Source organism: Peromyscus leucopus, chromosome 2, assembly GCF_004664715.2.
Source record: "Peromyscus leucopus breed LL Stock chromosome 2, UCI_PerLeu_2.1, whole genome shotgun sequence".
NCBI lineage: Eukaryota > Metazoa > Chordata > Mammalia > Rodentia > Cricetidae > Peromyscus > Peromyscus leucopus.
This window is the reverse complement of record NC_051064.1, coordinates 115,843,845-115,866,717: the sequence shown is the minus strand read 5'-3', so window position 1 is coordinate 115,866,717 and position 22,873 is coordinate 115,843,845. Positions and strand designations below refer to the sequence as shown.

Genomic DNA, 22,873 nt, shown 5'->3' with positions numbered 1-22,873 from the left:
TGGTACCTTGTGTGCTTTCCAAAGGCAGGAAATACAGAGCATTCAAAGAGTTAGGAGACAGGGAACTCTGCAGAAGAGGTGTTCTGGGCCCTGAATGCCCCCAGGAGACATTGAGAAATAGCCTTGAATGCCATAACCCAGACTTAGCTAGAAGAACACTGTGAAAATCGGGTCCTACTGATCTGGAGATTACTGATGCCACAAGGTTATTACCTGAAGGGTGAGCAGAGGACCTCAGGAAGGAGCTACATGCTTTTCCTTTTGGAGCAGCTGCAGCAGGATTTTCCTTCTTGGATGAGCTGGAAACATGAGTGTTCTGAAGTCAAGTGGGCATATGCTCCTTCTTGGCATTTGGGAAGAGCATAGGGATGAATTTGAAATTCATAGTTCCTTGTTTTATGAAATCAATTTGCACCATTCCATAAATGTACTCAGTAAATAAGCCATGCTCATCCTTGTCCAGATGAGAGGCAATGCCTTCCACATCCTGTTTGCATTTGGGGCTGTTGCTTTGGGGCCGATTGCTATGACTATCATTACTGTCTTATCTTTAAGGCAGTGTTCCAAATATTTAATGCTATCAGTACCTCAGATTCTATCTCATATATGTAAGTTGCAGTTTGAAGCCATTCACCAACAAAAAGTTCACAGATTTCACCACCTCCATAGCTGTTTGTAGGATGAGTGATGAAGACATTGTGTAATTCCTCTGGCAAATTGCTAGTTTTTAGAGTTCCTTGGGTTTGGAGGTTCCTAGGTGGTTGCTAGGGAGTCTAAACACAGTAGCTGTGGATGGAGCCTGCAGACGCTGAACATCTCAACTCTGCAAGATGTTCCAAGGATTCCTCAGAAGCTCCAGCTTTGTTAGGTGGTGTGTGATAGAGCTGGTCTCCTAGGAGCTTTGGTAGGGAGCAGTTTCTGTGTGCAGGCCTCTCTCTTGATCTTCGGGGCTGGGGTAATTCTGGGTGTAATTTACTCTGCACTGGGTGTGGGCCACTCACAGAACAGGCTGGATGACTTGCTGGTAGTCTGCTCAAATGTAGTCATGGACATATTGCACCTGGTTATAGGGCCCTCTAAAACTATGGTCTGGATAGTTCCATGGAGTCTGAGAGGAAGGATTGGGAGGCAGCTTCTATGCAAATGCTAGATCCCTCAGAGGCCCATGGAGGTCCTATAGGTAACATGTAGATGCCCAGCATATCTTGGGGTTGGGAATCATACCCAGTGTTTATTATGGGTAGATCTGGGGCTGCTCTGTTCCTGTCAGGCTATGGTCATGGCATGGTCTTTTTGACACCGCTGGAGGAGTCTGATTTGTCTAAATTATGGATTGATTCCTTTGTTAAATGCCCATAAACGTTTACATATTGCCTGTCCAAATATTTCTGCTATAAAGGGCTGCAACAAACAGTTACAACACTAAACAAAATGTTCACTGTACAGATTAGCCTATGCATCTTTACAGTTGTGTAAATTTGTCCAAATATCACAGTGTTGTGGGTTATTTGCCAGAGAAGACTGCCCAGACATGGGTTTAAGCCAATAGAAAGTCCTTTATAAGTCAGCCTGTGACTACACTGGGTATTTGGGATCCCAGTGTAGCACTGAACCTTTCTAAGGTTGAGTTTTTAAGCACAAAACCATGTTCTGCATTGACAAGAACAGTTAGCCAGAAGCAGGACTAGAGAAGCCAAAAGCAAAAGTAGTACATTTAGAAACTTTCCTAGAACTGTGGGCTTTGATGTATTTGGCCTTTGTTTTAGTTTTGGCAGGTGGTGCTGTCTATATGCTGAGTTTCATTAGCCTGAATGGTACTTCCACCATGGAGCCAGTTGTCCTAAGGTCTCAGGGACCACTAAGGTCTTGGGCCCTATTACAACTATGTATACCATAAATATGTATTTTTAAGATTTAATCATCTCTGATGTTGGATGTTTGCTTGAGCCAAGGAGTTTAAAGACATCCTGTGCAACATAGAATGATCTTGCCTCAGGGAAATAAGTAAATAATATAATATTTTAAATAAATATTTATGGATAAGATTCTGGGCTTTCCCCACATAATCATATATGCATTATGTCAAATTCCTAAAAAACCTGCTTATATTTTAATATTAAGTTTAAAGTATAGGTAAAATTTAGCAGTAAACTTATGAACAATATTTGTCAATCTATGAACTTGTTACAGCTTTGCATTCATGTGGATCTTTAATTTCTCTAAAGAATATTTTATAGTTTTCATTGTACAAATTATATTTGCACAATTATATTTAACTTGGATGTTATATTCATAAATTATATTTTGATATAATATTTAACAATTACGTTTTTAGATGTAATGTTCTAAGTATAGTACCCAATATGAAATTTGTTTTGCTTCTTTTGTGTGTGTGTGTGTGTGTGTGTGTGTGTGTGTGTTCAGAAGCCAAAATCAACTATCTATCTCAATTACTTTCCACTTTATTTTGGGAGCAGCTTTTTCTCACTGAATCCCGAATTCACTGATTTGGCTAGCCTGGCTGGCCAGCAAGATTCTGAGATCCCCCTATCTCCACTCCCACTCCTAACGCTGGGATTACAGGTTTTTGGATCCACACCCTGCCTTTCATTTGCATTCTGGGGATATGCACAGACCACTCTGTTGTGAAGGCTCCTCTAATATATTATGACAGCCCACATATGACTGTTAGCATTTTTCCTCATTTTTTTATGATAGATTTCTCCTCCCAAGATTTTTATCAGAAGTGAAAACAGCCACAGGGTTTTTCTCATTAAAAAACAAAAAACAAAAAACAAAAAAAACCTCTCTCTTTCCAGAATCCAGTTCATTAGTTCTTTATGGTTTTAGTTCTTTCATGGGTATTGCCAGTCCATAATCCTTTGGTTTACCAAATTCTCACTTTTAGTATGGGAGCAACTACCTCTCACAAGTTGAACTTTGGAACAACTTCCAATCATTCAATGTTGCTTCAAGTATTAATGCAAAACTATCTAATCTCAGAGAATAAGACACAATTTATTCTGCAGCCAAATATGAGTGGTCATGGCCCAGGAATAAAAATTTAGGTGAAACTGCTGGGAACAGTTTCATGAAGTAAGAGGACAAAGAAAATCATAAATCAAGATACTTTAAAAATACATTAGTGGGACTATCAGATAAGTGAGCTACAAGCAAACTGAGGAAACTTCTCTAGCCCTCAGATGCTGCCTGATGAAATTCTTAGCCATTGAGTTGGTGGTAGCTAGAGGTCTGTTTGTATATTCTTAAAATTTTATTTCATTTTGTTGTATCTCTGTGTGGGTATGTGCACGTGAATGCAAGTGCCTGCAGAAGTGGAACTGGAATTGCAGGTGGTTGTGAGATGCCTGATGTGGTTGCTGGGAGTTGAATTTGAGTCCTTTGCTAGGAGGTATGTGCTCTCAGCCACTGAACCATCTTTGTAATCTCACTGTCAACATATTTTTTAAAAAAGGAGTTTACTGATAGCCACAACAGTGTTAAGTCAAACACAGTCTGGGCAATAAATGCCTATTTAGATGGCTAAAGGAAGCTCAAGATAATTGGTTCTGGACCTGCAGCATTCCAGCTCTCTATAATCACAGAAATTTTAAGCAATCCACCTTGTAGATGTTTAACACAGGTGAGTTCCACCCCCCACCCCCGGGAATTTCAATTCACACAAAAATGGTACAAAAAGTCCAATCTATCCAGAGAATCCATTCCAGTCTTACTACTTATTCATGCAATGCTCTTTATAGTGAAATATATCAATCAAGGATTATGCAAGGCACCCGTGATGCAGATTTTTCAAGTCTTCTTAAATCTGGGAAAGTTTCTAAATCTTTCCTTAAAGGATTATAGGGCAAACATATTATAGAATACCTACCAGTTTGGTTTGTATGATGTTTTTTTGATTAGATGAACAATAATTATTTTAGCCTGGGCCATCAGATATGATTATCCCATGTTCTTACCCACAAGATATTAGTATATTATTTAGAAACTTTTGAATGTTTGACTAAAATAGTGTCTACCATATATCTCCATTACTACCTCCCTACTACTTTTATTTGTAACTATGTTTTTTTTGGGGTACTCCATTGTTACCACATAATGTCTCATTTCACTTTTTAGTTTTATCTAATAGTTTTGTGCCTATTATGTTTCTTGCTAAATTAAGTATTAGCATCATAGGGTAAAATGGAGATTTCTAATATTATAAAACAATAATTTAAGGATATTTGTTAATCAATGTCATGGAAAACTTTATTCAGGACCCTCATGATAAAAAGACAACCAATATAGTGGGGGTTTGAGGGAGGTGAGCATACACTCAGTTGAATATAACAAGCTTATAGCCAAGGACAGATTGATGTAGGTGGATGAAGAATTTCTCGGAGTGAGCAGGCATGAGGAGAATTCTGGCTGAACTGTACTAACAGGATTAATTCTTGCTATCAGACATCATGGTGGATGACATAAGAGGGGACAGAGTAGATATTGAAGTATCAAAGAGGGAAATTCCTGCTAGACTGGCCTGGAAGATTTCTTTTTCTAAAACTTTCATAAGAAAATGCACAGATGATTACAGGAGGCTTAGAAACCTAAGTGGATATTTGTTAGGTGGATTGTCCTGTTCACTAATTTCAACATTTTTATTTATTTATAAGTTGACATTCTACTCTAAGGAAATAATTTTCTTTTCCCACTTATTTTTCTTCTGTTTATTTAAATCTATTTGTTTATATCAATTTGAACTCATGACTACTTTATTTAACAGATATAATCCATTGTTTTGACATTTATTTCAAAACTCAAATTGTACCCTAATTTAGACAGAGTGAACCCCAACTCTTCTTTTCATACTCGGGTCCTGGCATTAGTTGTTTTCCCAAAAACATGTGGGCCATTGAGTGTAAGGGTATTTTGAGAACCAATCCTCAGGTCACCAAGTGCTTGTCTCTTCCTTTGGCCCCGTCATCTTTGTCAAGTTGTGTATCATGCACTTGACAAAGATGACGGGGCCAAAGGACAGAAAGATTGCAAGAGCCAGAGGTCCAAGGAGTTTGCTGTGAGACTGTGTCTTCTAGTATTGTCAGAAGCCACACCCATTGAATTTCATCAATATGACTGTCTAAGCATGAACTGGACAACATTAGACGTGCCAAAGTAGTCGGAGAAAAGACGATGAGGCCTTAACTCTATACAAAACTGATAGGCATCAAAGGAATGTTGAAAGGAGGAGAAATAGTCTTATCCATCAGAATGTATATGTACATACACATGCATACATACATATATCTATTGATCTATATTTTTCTCTTTCTATTTGTCTATTATCTGTCTATCTGTCTGTCTGTCTGTCTGTAACAACAAGTAATGAAAATAGAGGCCATGGATTTGGAAGAGGGAAAAGAGAGGTATGCAGAAGTATCTGGAGGGAGGAAAGAGAAGAGAGAAATGATTTAATTATGTTGTAATTTCAAAATAAAATTAAAAATATTAGCTCTTTAGTGTATGATTATATATACATTCTGTAGTTTTTCTTTGTATTTCATTGGTGACTGACAGTCATATTTATATGTCTCATTTTTCACTGACAATTCTTCAATCATAAAGTTAATATTAAAAAATTTTACCAGTGATTTGTAGCTGGACTTTCTTGTCAGGCTTTCTTTGGACCATCAACTCTCAAACAATGACATGGAGACTTATTATTAAATTATTAATTATGAAATCTTGACCTTTAGCTTAGGCTTGTTCCCAACTAGCTCTTATAACTTAAATTAATCCATTTCTATTAATTTCTGTTCTGCTCCATGTCTTTTTACCTCTCCTTTATCCTCTATGTCTGACTTGCTCCACTTAATCCCTGCCTCTAATGTTCTTCCCCACCACACTATTTCCTCCCTCTGCCTGGAAGTCATTCCTATCCTCTCCTACCTAGCTATCGGGCATTCAGTTTTTTTTTTTTTTTGTTATTAAACCAATCGCAATGACACATCTTCACACAATGTACAGATATCCCATAATAATGATTAATATTTTGTCTCTTATTAAATTGTAAGCTACATATATATGTGTACATACATATAATATATATGTCTATAAAAACCCTATGGCCACATACATATTGTTAATATTCTCTTCCACATGCTTCTTCTTTTTTCTCTTTTTATTAAGAGATTTTCTATTCGTTTTACATATCAACCACAAATTCCCCTGTCCTTCCTCCTCCCCCCAGCACCCCCCCCCACAACCCACTCCTCATTCAAACCTCCTCCAAGGCAAGGTCTCCCCTGGGGAGTCAGCCCAGCCTGGTACATTCAGTTGAGGCAGGTCCAATCCCCTCCTCTCTGCACCAAGGCTGAACAAAGTGTTTCAGCATAGACACTAGGTTCCAAAAAGCCAGCTCATGCACTAAGGACAGGTCCCAGTCTCATTGCCTGGGGGCCCCCTAAACAGTTCAAGCTAAACAACTGTCTCACTTATCCAAAGGGCCTAGTACAGTTCCATGGGGGCTCCTCAGCTATTGGTTAACAGTTCATGTGTTTCCACTAGTTTGACTAGTTGTCTCTATATTTTTTCCATTCATGGTCTCTTGCTCATATAATCCCTCCTCTTTCTCGTCGATTGGACTCCTGGAGCTCCACCATTCTCTGCATCTGCGCCTATACTTTTTAAAACATTGAATAAAATCTATTTCTTAAATATACATAGGAAATCATGTGAATTTATCTTGGCATTAATTTTCATTGATAATTTTTATTTTATTATTTTCATCTTTGTTAATGTCTTATTTTCTAATTGTTTTCTTAAAGACTGTATAGTTATTCATTTTATATTTTATAATTGTAACACATATAAAATTAGTTTTATTTCTATATTATCAAGGTTAAAGTTAATTTTTCATTTTAAGTTTTTTTGCATTTTGTTTTCTACTACTTATAGTATTTTGAATGTTTATTAGTGAAAAATTATCATTTTTAGTACCTTAAATTCTTCTTAAGCTTCACAAAATTTAGTTTATTGTTTTCATGAATTTATAGAAGATGAACATTATAATCTGCAACCATAATTGTGGATTAGTCTATTTTTTTTAGTCTGGGTAGTTTCTTGCTCCACATCTTTTGAATCTGAATAGGAGCAGACACATTTATTATATTATGCTGGATTTTTATCATTGTTCAATTTTTCTCAATTTCAGTTGATATTGTTTGTATTAAAGTCTTTATTGACATTAACATAATAATGTAGCAATACTGGAGAGATGGCTCAGCAGTTAAGAGCACTGGCTGCTCTTCCAGAGGTCCTGGGTTCAATTCCCGGCACCCACATGGCAGCTCACATTTTCCATTTACATAAAAAGTTTCCATTTTTTTCTTTAAACTTTTCTGTGTATAATTAATATTTTTAATTCTTATCTCATTTCAATTTTACTTATTTTCTTAAATGTTATCATGTGTATACATTTTATATGGCACTATATTACATGAATACATTTTCATAAAAGAATATATTGTACACTGGGCATTTTCTCCACTTTCCATTTCTTCCCCCTTTCCTCCTTCTATCCCATTAGTCTGTTTTGTTCCCTTAGGGAATTTTACATCTATTTTCATGTCATATATACATACATGATTTTATGTATTTATCTGGAATTTAGGAACCACAAATGGAGACAATATATAATGTTTGTCTTTTTGAGACTGGCATAAATTTGCTTAATATGATTATCTCCAGTTACATCCATTTTTTCTACAAAGAATACAGCTTTATTCTTCTTTGTGGCTGAGAAACCCTATTCTCTATACACAGTACATTTTTTTTATCCAGTCTTGTGCTGTTGTATATCCCTGGCTGTTTCCATAATTTAGGTATTGTGAATAGTGTTGCAATCAATGTTAATATATAGTTACCTTTGTGTTATGTTGAGGCTGAGTCCTACCAGTAAATTCCTATGAGTGTATAACTAGGTCATATGATAGAACTACTTCTAGCCTTCTGAGAAACTTGTATATTTATTCCACATAGCCAGAGTGTTTTCCATCCCCACCTGTAGTGGATAAATGATTTTTATCCCCATGTTCTTACCAACATTTGCTCATACTTTTTTCTTAGTGACTGCCATTCTGACTAGGGTGAGATGGAATCTCAATGAAGTTTTAGTTTTAGTTTGTGTCTCTCTGATTGACGGGGTTTAGTTATGCAGCCAAGGCAAGTCTGTAGCCCAGCATGTGTCCCTGGCTGGGCTGAAAATCTCTAGCCTCCTTCCTCAGCCCTCTGAGTGCTGAACTCATGGACATGTATCATCATACCAGGCTTAGTTGGTAATTTTTGTCTTGGTGTCTTACTTTGTGCCTTGTTTTGTGCTTGTTGAGTATCTTCGTAGTCTATTTCATTTTAGTAGTGTATTTAATTTACATTATTCTTTACATTTATTTATTTATGTGTGCATACTTGTGTGCATGTACACACACATTCCCCTACGCATGTTCATGCCATGCTATGTGTGTGGAGGTCAGAGAACAACTTGAGGGAGTCTGTTCTCTCCTTCTTCCATGTGGATCCCTGGGATTGAATTTTTGTCATCAGGCTTTGCTGATCAACTTTACCCTCTAAGCTTTCTCATTTTGCCCATATATTTATTGTAAGAACTATCTGTAGATTTACCATATTCAACTTTGTCAATTTCTAACTTAAAATCATATGATTCATTGTGTAACATATAAGATGAAGTACATAGTGATAGTTTTCCACCCCATTCTTGAAGTTACTGTAAAGATAAATTTTACTTTTGCATGTGATGTCTATCCCTGCCTGTTACCTTCCTTTAGGTGATCAAAAGTAAACTGCCCTTTAAATATACTTGGAGATATATGTACATCCCTGACTTTCCTGAGTTCTGGGATTAAAGGTGTGCAGCACCATGCCTGACTACAAATATATTATTTATAGAAATTCACTCCTTTAATCTAGATTTGGATTTACTGCTATTGTTTTATTTTGTGATCTGTATTTTAAGCTTTTGGTAGAGTATATCTGCAAGCCAAGAATTCCCTCTTCTTCTATTTTTTGAAGATGTGCTCATTTGTCCTGTATATTTTTCAAATTTCACACTTTTGATTTTTTTGGAAGATCTATTGCTCTCTATTTCAGTCTATACTTAAATACTGAAGTAATAATTATGGTCATGATAATTATTCTGAAGCTAAAATGAGTTTCCTCTGGGAGAGCATATTTTAATTTCAAATATATGCAAAATTTCTCATTAAGTCAGAACACAACTCACAGTCTGAGCAGAAGTGTTCACGTTTAAATTCAACACAGTGGTAAAATAAACATTTAGTATTAAAGTCACTTTTGCAAACAAATCTTTCATTTAAGTAGATGGATTATAACTTGTTTCAAAAGGAAAGAATACACGTTTTTCTTTTCCCATGAAGTCTTGACCAGAATTAATTAGTGAAGTACAAGATAACTATATTATGACATAAAGCACGCTCTACTCATGGAAACTATTTGTTAAGAGATTAGGATACAGATATGACCCAGTGTGGGAGTAATGAGAGAAAAGAGCTCACCATGGAGCAGGAAGCAATTTTTAAATAATAAAAAAAGATTGATTTATTTATGTGCATATGTGTCTGTGTTTGTGTATGCTATGCTGATGCCAATACTTTCATAAGCCAGAAGAGGGAGTTGGGTTCCCTGAGCTGGAGTTGTGAGCAGGTGGTTATGAGCACTAGATATGGATTATAGGAAGTGAACTCCCATCTTCTGGAAGAGCAGCAAATGCTCTTAACCACCGGGTTATCTCTTCAGCCCCAGAAGGTCATTGTAACTACTTCCTTGAAACCAGTGTTTACTGAAGACTGCCTTTTCTACTAGATAAACAGCTCCAATTGTATAATGCTAGAACATGTGAGGAAATTAAAAGGGAATGGGGTACTTTTTATAAACTCTTAATATATTGGCATCTAACCGTGCTGGTCAGGTATGGAATGACTTCATTTTTATTCTTTGAAGAAATTGAATTAGTTTGTTGTTATTGTTTGAGACAGGTATTCACTACATAGCCCAGGCTGCTTTGGAATTCACTATGTAGCCCAGGACGAGCTCATACTCATAGCAATTCTCCTTCCTCAATCTTCCACTCTAGGATTGCATGTGTGAGCCACCCTATTCAGCTTACAGCTCAACACCCTCCCCCTCCTCTGCTCTCATCTTCCCTCTCTGTGCATATTTCACGTATGTTCCATGATCTGGTTCATACTTCTGGCTTGAAATATAAAGTCAGCTAAGTAAATGTCAGCAATTTTAAACTTGTTCATTCTCTTGTACTTTTTTTTCTCACAAATTCAGCTTTTATGCCACCTTTCTGTCAAATACTGGATCCTTCAACAATGTTCCATGAGGAAGAAACAAAAGCAAAACAAATGAAAAACTGAAATCAGAATCACTAAATGTTATCAAGGAGGGAAACAAATTAAAATCAAGAGCCATCAGCAAGAGTACAGCCAAAAAAAAAAGTGAAAAGAAACTGAAGATTCCTAAAAAACTATGTTGAAGCTCTTATATCAGCAAAATACTCCTTCATGGAGTGGAACAGAAGCAGATCTTTTTCCTGCTAAGGTACTAGAAACACACATTCTTTTTGAGTGTTGTGGAAAGGCAAATGTGTCTGTAATGGTAATTCTAATCAGTTTCTACAGAGTGATTCAGGAACACATTTGTGGATTTTGGAGATGATATACACTGTAGTTCTTTGATTGGGATAGTGGACACTCTAGAAAAAAGTGAACACAGAAGTACAAGACAAAAGTGAATAAATCTTCTCTTATATGTTAGAAACATTTACATGGAATCAAATTTCAGTGCAGTCACTCTGCTTTGATGAAGCTTTGCTTCAGCTCCTGACCTCAACTGCTTGACCAGTCTCCTGGGAGGATACTTAGAAGGTCTCTTCTTGAACAGCAAATCTATTTTTAGTGATGGAGCTACTCTTTATAGTGTCTTCTTGGGATTGATAACTAACGGCTATCTTTGGAGAAAGTCTTAACCTTTCCTTGTATACCCTTTGTATGTGTGTGACTGCTTCTCTGTTTTCACACTCAGGACTCCATAGTGGTATTTTATCACCATTACCTCTGACATTAACAAGAGCATCACATACATCATCACTAGAGTCATCAGAAGATTCTCTAATAAGGCACATAGTCTAGCCTCAAGTGACCAAACTCACTTCATCTCTGTGTTTGTTTCTCATTTTCCAACATAGGCATTTAATTACTAGACAGCTAGATAAGGTTGTATAGAGTCCCAAAATCTTCCACAGTATCAGAATTAGAGATCAGTTGAAGGCTTGTTTGCTGAGTTTTATTTTTTATCATTTTTTTAAATTTATTTAAATATTTAATATGGTGTAACTTTCTGATTAGATTCTGTTTTTTTTTTCCTCTTCAGTAAATGGGGAATTAGAGGCAGGCGTGATTCCACAGTTATCTTTGATTTCATCTGTGTTATATGTGTTAAGATTTATTTCCTTTTCTTTCAAATAATTCTGAGATTAAGCTGCTCTATTGCTCTTAATATTCTGATAGCATGGGACTGAAGAGAGAGCTCAGTGCTTAAGAGCACTTGCTGTTCTTCCAGAGGACCCATGTTCAATTCCCAGCACACACGGTGGATCACAACTGTCTGTAGCTACAGTCCCAGTGGATGTAACCCCCTCTTCTGGCCCCAAAAGGCACTGTAATCATGAGGTACACAGACACACATACAAGCAAAACACTCATACATATAAAATAAAAATGAAGGTTAAAATATTTTGATAGCATTATGTAAGAATTTTATTGAATATATAATTTAATACAAAGATAATTTGTATCTGTAAACTGAATAGTATTATGCTATCTGTAACTACTATATACCACACTCAGTGATACCAACATAATATCTTTAAACTCTGAAAAGATCTAATGCATTTTTAATTTTATTGAAGGTGGAAGAATACTAGATTATGCTCATTAATATTAAGCAGTTTTCTTATTGCCTTCTATGTACACTGTCATATTCTCTATATTTATTTAATTCCTTCTTTCTTTTACAGTATTTATGTGACATTGATACCTTTATTTCTCATGGTGCCAGATAAAATATTTAGTTCTCCAGAATTACAGACTAAGATTTCAAAGATTTTTTTTATACAAATGATGTTTATAATATTTTTAAGACATGCTTTAAAAACTTTATCAAGAAAAGGAAGGTCCCATAGTTTCTACTTTCAAAGACTCAGAACATAGTCCACAGCATTTCCCTATGTTACATCATTATGACACCTTTGGGGATTTCTTCACCATAGCCATTTTAAATTACCCAGATCATATAATAAATGACAATATTGCTTCATGTTTTATTGTCAGGGAGAGTCAAGTCAACCTAAAACCCATGCTTACTTGAACATTATTGGTGGAACCCTAATATTAAAGATGAGCTTAAACAAACAATCCTACACAGGGGTAGGGTGCCGCCTTCAGCTTTCTCTTGAAATGGAATGTACATGTCAGAGTGGAAAAATAAGCTGCTGGGTGCATCCGTTCCCCAGAGTTCTCACAGAAAGCCCTACTGACTGTCATCTGTCCATAGCACATCTCATAGTGACTGTTTTAATAAAAGGGACACAGCTGATTGATACTCAGATACTCCATGTAATCAGATGATATTCTTTCTACACTGGCTGTCTTTATTTATATGTCCTCTACTTTCTTTAGTGAAGGATGTGGGAAACTTTAAAGTAGCTTTAAAATGGACCATCGTGGTCATTGCTCATTTGCTTGGTCATATGTTCTGCGCAGTATACTTCTCTTTATTCTTGACTTCAGAGTCATTTTATTCTGTCAAGATATTTTTGTTTTTACTTCCCTTTAATTCTTTTGCTATTTTTAAGTATTTAAGCAAAGAAATATACATTGTAGATCTTTATTACATCAGACAGTATATTTCTTTTAACTTTAATTAGCTGAAAATTAGTAAAGAGAAACAAATAGAAGAGTACTGAGGAACACCATGGCAAATGCACACTATTCATCATTTTGAGCGGCTGATAATAATGAAGAATGTTATTATGATAATAATGAAGAATGTAATTATTTTATTTTAAAGTATAGCTAACATAAATGTAAGCTAATTGCTGCATTTCACAGGGAGTAGAAGCCAAGATTGTCCTCAGTAACAAGGATAATTTTAAAAGATCATGACATATAACTTTGCTGGTTCTAAACACATGAATGTGTATGCTTGAAAATCAAAAGATTATATGATCCAGAGGAAGAAAAATCAATATGTTGAAGAGACACCTCCATTCAATGTTCAGGCATCACTGTTCACAAGTTGACAAAAATGGAAACCACCTATACATCCACTGAGGGTTGATAAATGAGGAAATATGGCATATATATGTACTGAAATAGATTCCATCCTTTTTAAAAGCAGGAAATCCCAGCATTTGTGATGACTCTCATGAACCTGGATGACATATTAAGTGAAATAATTCAAACACAGAGCAACATACATGATATTTCTTATACATATAATGTATAAAAGTTGAACTTATATAGACAGAATATCTAATAGTGTTTGCTAGATTCTAGTCATGTGGGCTGGACCATACTGGGCAAAGTAGAAACAAAGTTTCAGTCAGGATGAGTAAGTTCTGGAATCTGTTGCATAGCATGGTGACTATACTTAATAACAGTGTATAGAGTACTTGACAGTTTCTAAGACAATAGATTTTAAATATTCTTATCACCCACACAAAGGTAAATATTTTAGCTGATAGATATCTTAATAATTTGGCTATAGAAATCACTTCATAACATCAGGATGTATCAGAACACTGTATTGCATACCATTACTATATATATATATATATATAGTAAGTAACTCCTCAATAAATAAAAATGAAAAATGAATACATTAATGGAGTTGTACCGAACATTTTCTTTTGCTATTTTACTCATAACCTAATACATTTGTTCTTGTCCTAATTTCATAAAATGTGTCATTATAAAATAATCTAATGTCTCTATAGACTTATCATTCACATTCATATTATTGATTTATATGGGTCATATTTACATATGATGTGAAGTGATGATTGTGTGTCTCCGGTCTTCTGAGGGAATTACTTAGACTGACTTTATTCTGAAGTAATTGTCTAGGTTGGTTTTGGTTCCACACATGCACAGTGTAATTAGGTTTCTGTGTCTGACTTGTTTTGTGAAATATAATGTCTTCCAGTTCTATCCATTTAGCTACAAATGACAGGATTTCATTCTTCTTTATGGATGAATAATGCTCCCTTCAGTGAAGTTAATCTCCCGAAGGCATGGAGCCAAGTGCAAAACAAGATAGTATGCTAGGAGAGATTGCCTCAGAGGTTGGCAGCAGTCATTAAGACTTCCTTGCAAGGGGAATTTTCTCACAAGACAGAATTTCAGAATGGTCTCTTGTTGTGTTTCTCTGTGTTGTCATGATTCTTAGTGCCCCAAAATTGATACCATGATCACAATTTCATTTTCCAGGTGTGATGGAGCCTGCAGCTTCGTGTTTAGCTGGATTCTTCATGGCCTTTCTTCTCTTACAGATCACCGTACTCACCGAAGGTAGAGACACCCTCCTTATTTTATTTAAATTTGTTCTTTGACAATTCCATACATGCTTACAAGGCATTCTGCATACTCCTCCCCAACCCTCTCTTATTCCTCTTTCACTCTTGTCATCTCCTCTTTTCCTGACATGTCCCCTCCTCAGAATCGTGCTTTTTGCTTTGTTTTGTAACCCACTGATTTTAATAAGGATTGTTTGTGTGGCCACAAGTTTGGGACTATCTGTTGTGTTATGGTGGGATCACATAACAGAAGACAATGACTGTTTCTGCCTTAAAATCCATCAGTAGCCAATAGTTCAGCATGGAGGAGTAGAACCATTACTCTTGGGAATGAAAATACTTATACATGAAATACTTATATATCCATGTATTCTTTTTGAAAATTTCAAATGAACTATGTACAAGTTTTGCAAATTGCTTTTAAAATATGAGTTTAAAGTAATTTTGTATGAATGTTTTGCTATTCTTTTTACAGTTTTGGAGAATTTCATCTTGTGATCACTTAAAACCACTTTACTTGTGTTCTACTATATAGATCTACTGAACTATTATACTGCACCATTAAAGAATAATGAAAGATATGTTAAAGAAACATACACCATTAAAATAAGAATGGAAGATTTATTATTATTTCAAGATATTATATACAAATTCAATGTTACCAATTTAAATTATGACATATAAAACTTCACATATGTATAAATATGTGTATGAAAATTTTAGTATTGATCTATCAAGTCACATGCAATTCTGCATCATCCCTTGTAATTTAGTTATACTTTCTTGAATGACTGAGCTTTTTAGAGAGTGCTGACACCTCTGTGTGTACATAGAATAGATCCTTCTACTTTGGTGTGGCCCTTACAGGAGCACAATACACAGCATTCCCTTCTGTAGTGAGGTTTCTAAACGGGCAGGTGATACACTCAGTTCATGAAGAGCTTCCATAGCTCCTACATGCCTCCAAAATGCTCACTGTTTCTTTTCTCTCTTCTTGTATTCTTCTAGATGTGATGGATTGACCCAACATCATCTTTACCTTCTTGGGTTGAGAATTCTGATCATCAATCATCACCTTAAATTATTTAATTCCTTCCCCCAGTAATTGTTACAGAAGCAGATATATTGAGCATCTCTCTGCACCTAGCTGTTTCCCAATTTTGATCCTCCAGTGGATGCTTATTTTGTAAGGGTTTTAATTAATTATGGGAAATAGTTTTTCAGTTTATCAACTTTTTGAGTTTGTCTTCATCAGGGAAGTTGTTTCAGTTTTCACATAATTCTCCCTTACCACATTACTTAGAGTTTTGACAGCAAGAACTCTAAATGTATTAATATATTAATTTTTAAAATTTGTTTTAAAAACTATGTTTATTTGCTATTTGCATAGAGGTCTAACTTTCTGAAGAATTTGATTCAGTGTCTATGCTCAAAATATGGTGATGTAAATGCCAAAGTAGCTAGTGTAGAGATGGGAATACCTAGTTGAATTTGGTTTTGTCTTGGATTTATTGTTTATCTATTTGTATTGAGATATATGTACACGCAGTAAAGTACATTAAGTGTACAACTCAGTGAAGTTTTGCTTATAGGGACATTCATGAATTCATTCTTCAGCTCTAGATACTGAACATTTGTAGCATCCCAAAATGTTGTCTTAACCTTTCCTAGTCAATACCATGCTCTTCTTGCCAAAGTGACCATTGTTCTAACTTCCATTGCCATTAATCACAAATGTTACTGTATTATTTCATTTATAACAATCTCTATAACAGCCAACATTATTCACCATTAATCATTTATGATGACAGGAGTTTGTTCTTTTGGATATGTTTTCAGTATTAGCATTTGGATTTGTTTGTATTATTTTTGTTGCTTTGTGTTTTAGGGTTATTAGGATTAATACTGTCATTAATAATTCTTAAAACAATGTAAACATCTACTAAAAATTTCTGGGTTGTGAACAAAGGTATATGTATAACTTTAGTTGATACTGACACTTTTCCATATAAATAGAGTCCTCTGTCTTATGATCTGTGGCAATGTCAGTCCTTGTCCTGCTTCTTCAACATTGTAATAGGGATTAATTATATTTCAATGAGGATTTGCTTTGCATTTCTCTGATTGCTGATGATGTTGGACATCCTTTAACATACTTTTTTGGTCACTAGGGCATCTCTTTAAATTAAATACATCCCTACTGTTTTCCTATTTTAGAAAATTAGTTTGAGTTTTTATAAAATCAGCACATGCTATCTATTTTAAACACATTTCCTTTCTCAGATATAGTATAGCTATCTTCTAGTCTGTGGCTTTTTCTTTTTATTCATATTCTGATGTACAGAAATTACTAAATTTCATGAAGTCTGATTCATCAGCTTTTCTCTGATTGTGTTTTTGTCTCTCTCTCTCTCTCTCTCTTTTTTTGGTTTTTCGAGACAGGGTTTCTCTGTGTAGCTTTGCGCCTTTCCTGGAGCTCACTTGGTAGCCCAGGCTGGCCTCGAACTCACAGAGATCCACCTGGCTCTGCCTCCCGAGTGCTGGGATTAAAGGCGTGCACCACCACCGCCTGGCTGTGTTTTTGTCTCTTATCAGCTTGTGTTTACATAGAAGTATTGCTTTTGCCCTAATTGTGTCTACCCACATATGGGACACAGGTAGCATCCATTTGAGAATGAGCACTTCCACAAACTTTTCATCTCTTGAATCCACACCCAATCATAACACCATCTTTCTCCTCTTCCTAGCTATGAGCTTGGATATACAGATTAACATTCAGGTTCCAGATGCAGAAGGGATACTGGTGGAGTGTACTTCAGGAAGGTTGATCCCACCTGTTGAGATGACATGGAGAGACAGCAAGGGGAATATAATTCCACATTCATCAAAACTTGACTCTCAGGATGGGTTATTGTACTTGAAGAGCAGCATTCTTCTGAAGAACAGAACACATGGTCCTGTTACTTGTTCCATTTACAATGTAACTACTAATCAAGAGAAAAAAAGAAGCATTGTCCTACCAGGTATGTTCTTATGCCTTGGTTCTATCAAAGATGAATTGTTTTAATCAAGGATTCAAATTAAGGAGAGAATTAAGTGAAATAATAAATGTGAAGTTATATTACAAGTTACAAAGTGCTGTAGAGCTGCGCTATTTGAGTTGCTGGAAATCAGAAAAATCCTGGATGCTATGAACAATGTTTTAAAGAAAGATATTGGGGCTGGAGAGAAGTCTCAGAGATTAAGAGAACTTGTTCCCTATGAGGGCCTGTTTGGTTCCTAGCACTCATACTGGATGGCTCACAATCATCTGTAACTCTAGATCAAGGGGATCCAGTGCCCTCTTCTGGACACCACATGCTCCTGCAGGCATGTGCACATGCACACTCACAGACATCCACTCTCACTCATACATAGAAAATAAATCTTAGAGAAGCTATTGAAATAATTGGACAATAATCTCTCATTCTCTGTTGTATGTTAAGGATTCAAAAGCTGTGACTTCCACATAAATTTCTAGATTCCTATTTCTAGTTTGGGCCCTTGAATATTGTTTATCCTTTAAAATTATCATTTTGTCTCATCTTGAAAATAGCATATATAACTTCTGAGGTAAAAGGAAGATTAGAATCTTTCTGTATGTGCCTTTGTAGATAATAGGAGTCAAGGCAACAGGGGAAAGGACATATTATAAATACAAAAATAATGCACCAGGAAGCATGAAAGAGATGGCAGGGGGGCTGAAAGGCTAGGAACAAGAAGATTACACAGAGCGAACCAGGAAATGGCCTCCAGTCCTCAGTCCTATTCCAGATTCTAGAGGGAGAAGTAAAGACAAAGCTTCAACCACAATCAAGCCTGGCAGCCTTATGACAGCCTGGTGATCCTTGCCATAGAATATGCCTGTAGTTCTCATGAGTCCAATTGCAGGGCATTTGATGTATAGTGACTCCTCTTGCATGACAAGACAGTATTGGTGAAAAAAATCCATTTTCTGCTCTCTGTCTCAGAGCAGTGTACATGGAGTCTGAGTTAGCAGTTCTACCCTTCCTGTGTTAGCCTCCATGGTGTTTGCCTTATCAGTGGACCAGAAACCAAGGAACAAGGCAACATTGGAATAAACCATCTGAAATCATCAGCCAAAAGAACACATTCCTCCTAAACCTTTTGAAAAACATTTTGTTAGAGTGATAAAAGTTTCTAATACAACATGTAAATAAAGAGGCAGGATTATAAAACTCAATTATCCATGCAAGAGTGCTGTTGAAGAAGGAAATGTATGCTTAATAGCCCCACTTGATTCTGTACTTTTTACTGTATATGTAGATGAAGGCTGTTAGTTAATGAAACTAGACTCAGAGAAAAAAAACAAGATTTGGAAGTTGTTAGTCCCATAATAGGACAGGAATAGATTAAAGAAGGTTTTTGTTAGCAAGGGAAGGCAAGATGGATAAGCAGTTCGAAAACCTTTGGACATTAGTTCAGTTCTTGGGACCCATATGGTGGAAGGAGAGAACCTGATACTAAAATTGTTTCCAAAGTCTGTGCCAAGGAACCACTTAAAATAGCTAAGTTAATAGGAAAAATAGAAAAGATAGATTTATTCAATGGGGCTACTTTGGGGAAAGGGGCAAAGAGATCCAGTGATTTCCCAAGTCCATCTTCAGGAACCCTAAGTGAGATTAAGGTTTAAGGAGATAACTAAGGATATGTTCAGTTTTGGTGAGTCTCTTTGTGTGAGGGTTCCTGGTATGTAATTTGTACCCTGCAAAATGAATAGCTTGCAGATTGTCCCATGTACAGTGTTTGGATTTTAATATGAGCTACTGTGCACAAAATTTCCAGTTGCGCAATTTCTTCCATGCTAATAAGAACCCTGCAAATAAGAGCAGACCCTTCTGGCTAAAATAAGCCCCAGGTAAAATCTAAGAATCCTGGTCAAGGTATGGTACCACCACAACTGACACATTATTTTTTGGGTTTCAGTTTTATCCTACAAGGGAGTCTGATGAGTTGCTAGGTCTGTGTGAAATATCTATTCAGGAGAGACAAGTTTCCCCTTGTACTATAGCCTTTTCCTTCTCCCAGTATGAGATCCCTGTGAAAATTCTCATTTCTTTGGGGGCACATTGTTTCAATAGTCTGAGAGTCAGATTGAGAGACACAAATGTCTCCAGAATATAAGGATATTTGGGAGAAAAAGGTGATTGACTGTCTTAACCACAAGTGAATCCTGTGAACTTCAATAAAGACCAGCAGGGCATAATATGCCATGGGTATAATAGTAGCATGAATATTATGGGGAAAATCAACCACTTTCTAATTGGATTTAAAGCTTGCTCCACAGGAAGAAACATATACCTGGTATTTGTAAATCTTATAGGCCCCAGGATTAAAACTACTATTATTTTGCTAAATGAATAGAGTGTCAAATTGCTTTTTAATTTGGAATCTTTCTACCCAGAGATTAGTGAAGCTTTGAGATCATTTCAGGGAAGTTTTTGTGCATTGGATATTGGTTAACCACAGGAACTCACAATTGGTCAAAATGTAAAGAATAGGTGTTTTTGGAGTGCTCAACCACAAATGGTGCATCCAAGTCAAATAGTGTTACTCAAATATTTGAGGATTGGTAGACATAAACAGTGCACTGGAATCTGAACTAGACAGGGAGAAAAGAGTGAACCTAGCACTCTGCATGCTGGTCCTGGTACTCTCAGGCCCTGCTCAAGTAACCCACTTTGCAGAAAAGGGGCTGCAGAAAACAAGCAATCCACTACACTATGTCTCAGGGATTTCTCTCTCTTCCTCCTTTCCAGCAATAAACCACATGTGAAGGAAAGATAGGTCCAGATACTTAGAAATTAACTTATTACAATCCTCAGGTCCTACTCTTGGCCACCATGAATGGAGCTCTGACCATCATGATGTTCACAGTCAGAATTCCCTTCTGCCAAAACTTCTCAGTGTTTCCATATCTGACCCCCCTCCTCTTCACAGCTGCCTCAGTGGCCCTCTTCCTTCCAGGCACTGTGGCAAGTGTCCCTAGACTTCCTGAGTATTTAATCATCCTTCTCTTCAGGTGTTTAGATTATCTCACTTTCAAATAATAACCTACTCTTAAGATGGCCAAGAAAGAACAATTGGAAGTGGGACATGGGCAAGATATATCCTTCAAAAGCATGTCTCCTTTTAACTATTTTATCTACTCAATCCCATTTAGTAACATTTTTGCCATTTTCAAAAAATCCCATCAAATTATGAATCCATCAACGGATTAATCCACTGACAAAGTCAGAGCCCTCGTTATCCAGACACTTCCCAGTGATTGGATCTGCCAACTGAGGACTAAGCCTCAGTTGTGAATCTTTTCATTGGAAATGTATATCCAATTCATAACACCAAGTCCTTCTATTCTCTTTCAGATGTCCTCTTCAAACCAGAGTATATGTCATTGATGTCAAACAGACCTTCATGTCCTGTAATATATTTGATTATTATACTTGTTTTATATTGTCTCAGAGGAATACTTGTTTTTTATCTCAAATGGAAAACATGTGAATTCATGAGAGGTAAAATGTTTCAAAACTATTTCTTCTTCAAGCACAATACTCAAATGTGATACATACAAAATTATTTACCCCAGAACTGTAATGTATCCCAATACTCTTTGTCAAAGAGGGTCTCAAAATCTCCAGAGATCCTCAGGCTAAGCTGCCACCCTTCCTCCTTGTGTGGTTTTAAGGGATAGCATGCAGCTATCATCACAATTGCTTGCAAGGTCTCAGGATTCCTTCAGAGCTATCATTACTAATTTCTGTTCACTTTTGGTGTTTGTGGAATCTGTATCATAATAGACTTTTTCTCTTTCATAGGTACTTGTCAGATTTCAGAGTTATTGCTGAAAATTTCTAGGCTTTCTTACATTGTTAGAAAGAGAAAGAGAAACATACAGCAACAAATAACTGGGTTATTCATCTTTCCCAATATTTTCCCAAGTGTTCCTTTGTTCTCATGAGACTAGCCTGAACACTATATACATTAGGGGTGATCTTAATTAAAGGGAGCTAAGACAGATGGTATAGAAGGTACAGGATATGTTTTGAACAGCCTCTTGCAGTGCTGGACATCAGGACATGATGAGTAAGATTCAAAATGAGTAAGAGAAGACACAGGCTAATGACAGGAAAGAACGGAAAGGTTTCCTTTCATTTATCTAACTGACAGTGTCCTCACATTACCATTTTATCAATCTTTTACATGTTATACCCATAAAACATTCAGATAAGCCAGCATGCTCTAGGTCTGTCACCAGGGAGGTTACATTCTACACAATGTGGAGGAGAATAGGAAGGAGTTCTTCATTCTAGCCTTTATTTGCCCAAAGTCCAAACGACCATAAAATTTTAGCTTCAGAAACTTTACACTTCATAAGAGAAAAGAACTTTTGTATATCCTAGGTTATTATGGATGAAGGATGATATTAACTAGGGGAGTTTAGAGATAATTTCATCTAACTCAAAGGATGAAGTTCATTTGAGAGTTTCTGTGAAAATGGGACTTAGCTTCATTAAGAAAAGCATGAATGCACATGATACAATGTGGGCAGTCATGTACACAATGCATAAAGACATCTAATCCTGAATGTATATTCATAATATGACGGGGAATAGAATCAATAGCTTGTAATCAATATCTTACTAATTTTTCCAAACAACCTCATGAAGTTCTACTTATTATTTCTAGATGAACAAGTTATTAAGGACCCAAGTTTTAGGTAAATTTTTTAAGCTAAATAAATCCATAAATGTAGATCATAAATTGAAATGAAAGTATTTCAAATCCTAGACACTTTGCTCCAACCATGATACTCTTTATTAAGATGTGGACTAGCAAAACTTTCCTTGCATACTTTCAATGGTGGAGTGGCTACTTCTTCACTAGTGAAATTAACTTATTCATTCATTTATTCAACATTAGTATATTGGATAGTTCTTAAATATCAAGAACTGTTATAGATATTGATAATAAAATAAAAGAGTGAACAAGAGCTTATTTTGAATAAGAAAACTACTTTTTTCCTTAATGTTCTTGTTGATAATTTCTGATATTTATGGTAAAATATAGTTTAAAAAAACACCAACCAAAAAATAAAACAAGAAAACACATATACACATAAAGTGAACAAAGACACTATTC

General features: G+C 35.9%; 1 protein-coding gene across 2 annotated transcripts in view; it reads left to right on the top strand.

Annotated features, from left to right (window-relative positions):
* LOC114707452 (selection and upkeep of intraepithelial T-cells protein 10-like) overlaps positions 1-22,873 on the top strand; it is a 56,653-nt gene that overhangs the window by 1,485 nt on the left and 32,295 nt on the right. For both annotated transcript variants that reach the window (XM_037202828.1, XM_028890185.2), the window contains exons 2-4: positions 14,589-14,669; positions 17,422-17,697; positions 21,100-21,246. In XM_037202828.1, coding sequence (XP_037058723.1) covers positions 14,589-14,669; positions 17,422-17,697; positions 21,100-21,246 — 504 coding nt within the window. The remainder of the gene's footprint in view (positions 1-14,588; positions 14,670-17,421; positions 17,698-21,099; positions 21,247-22,873) is intronic.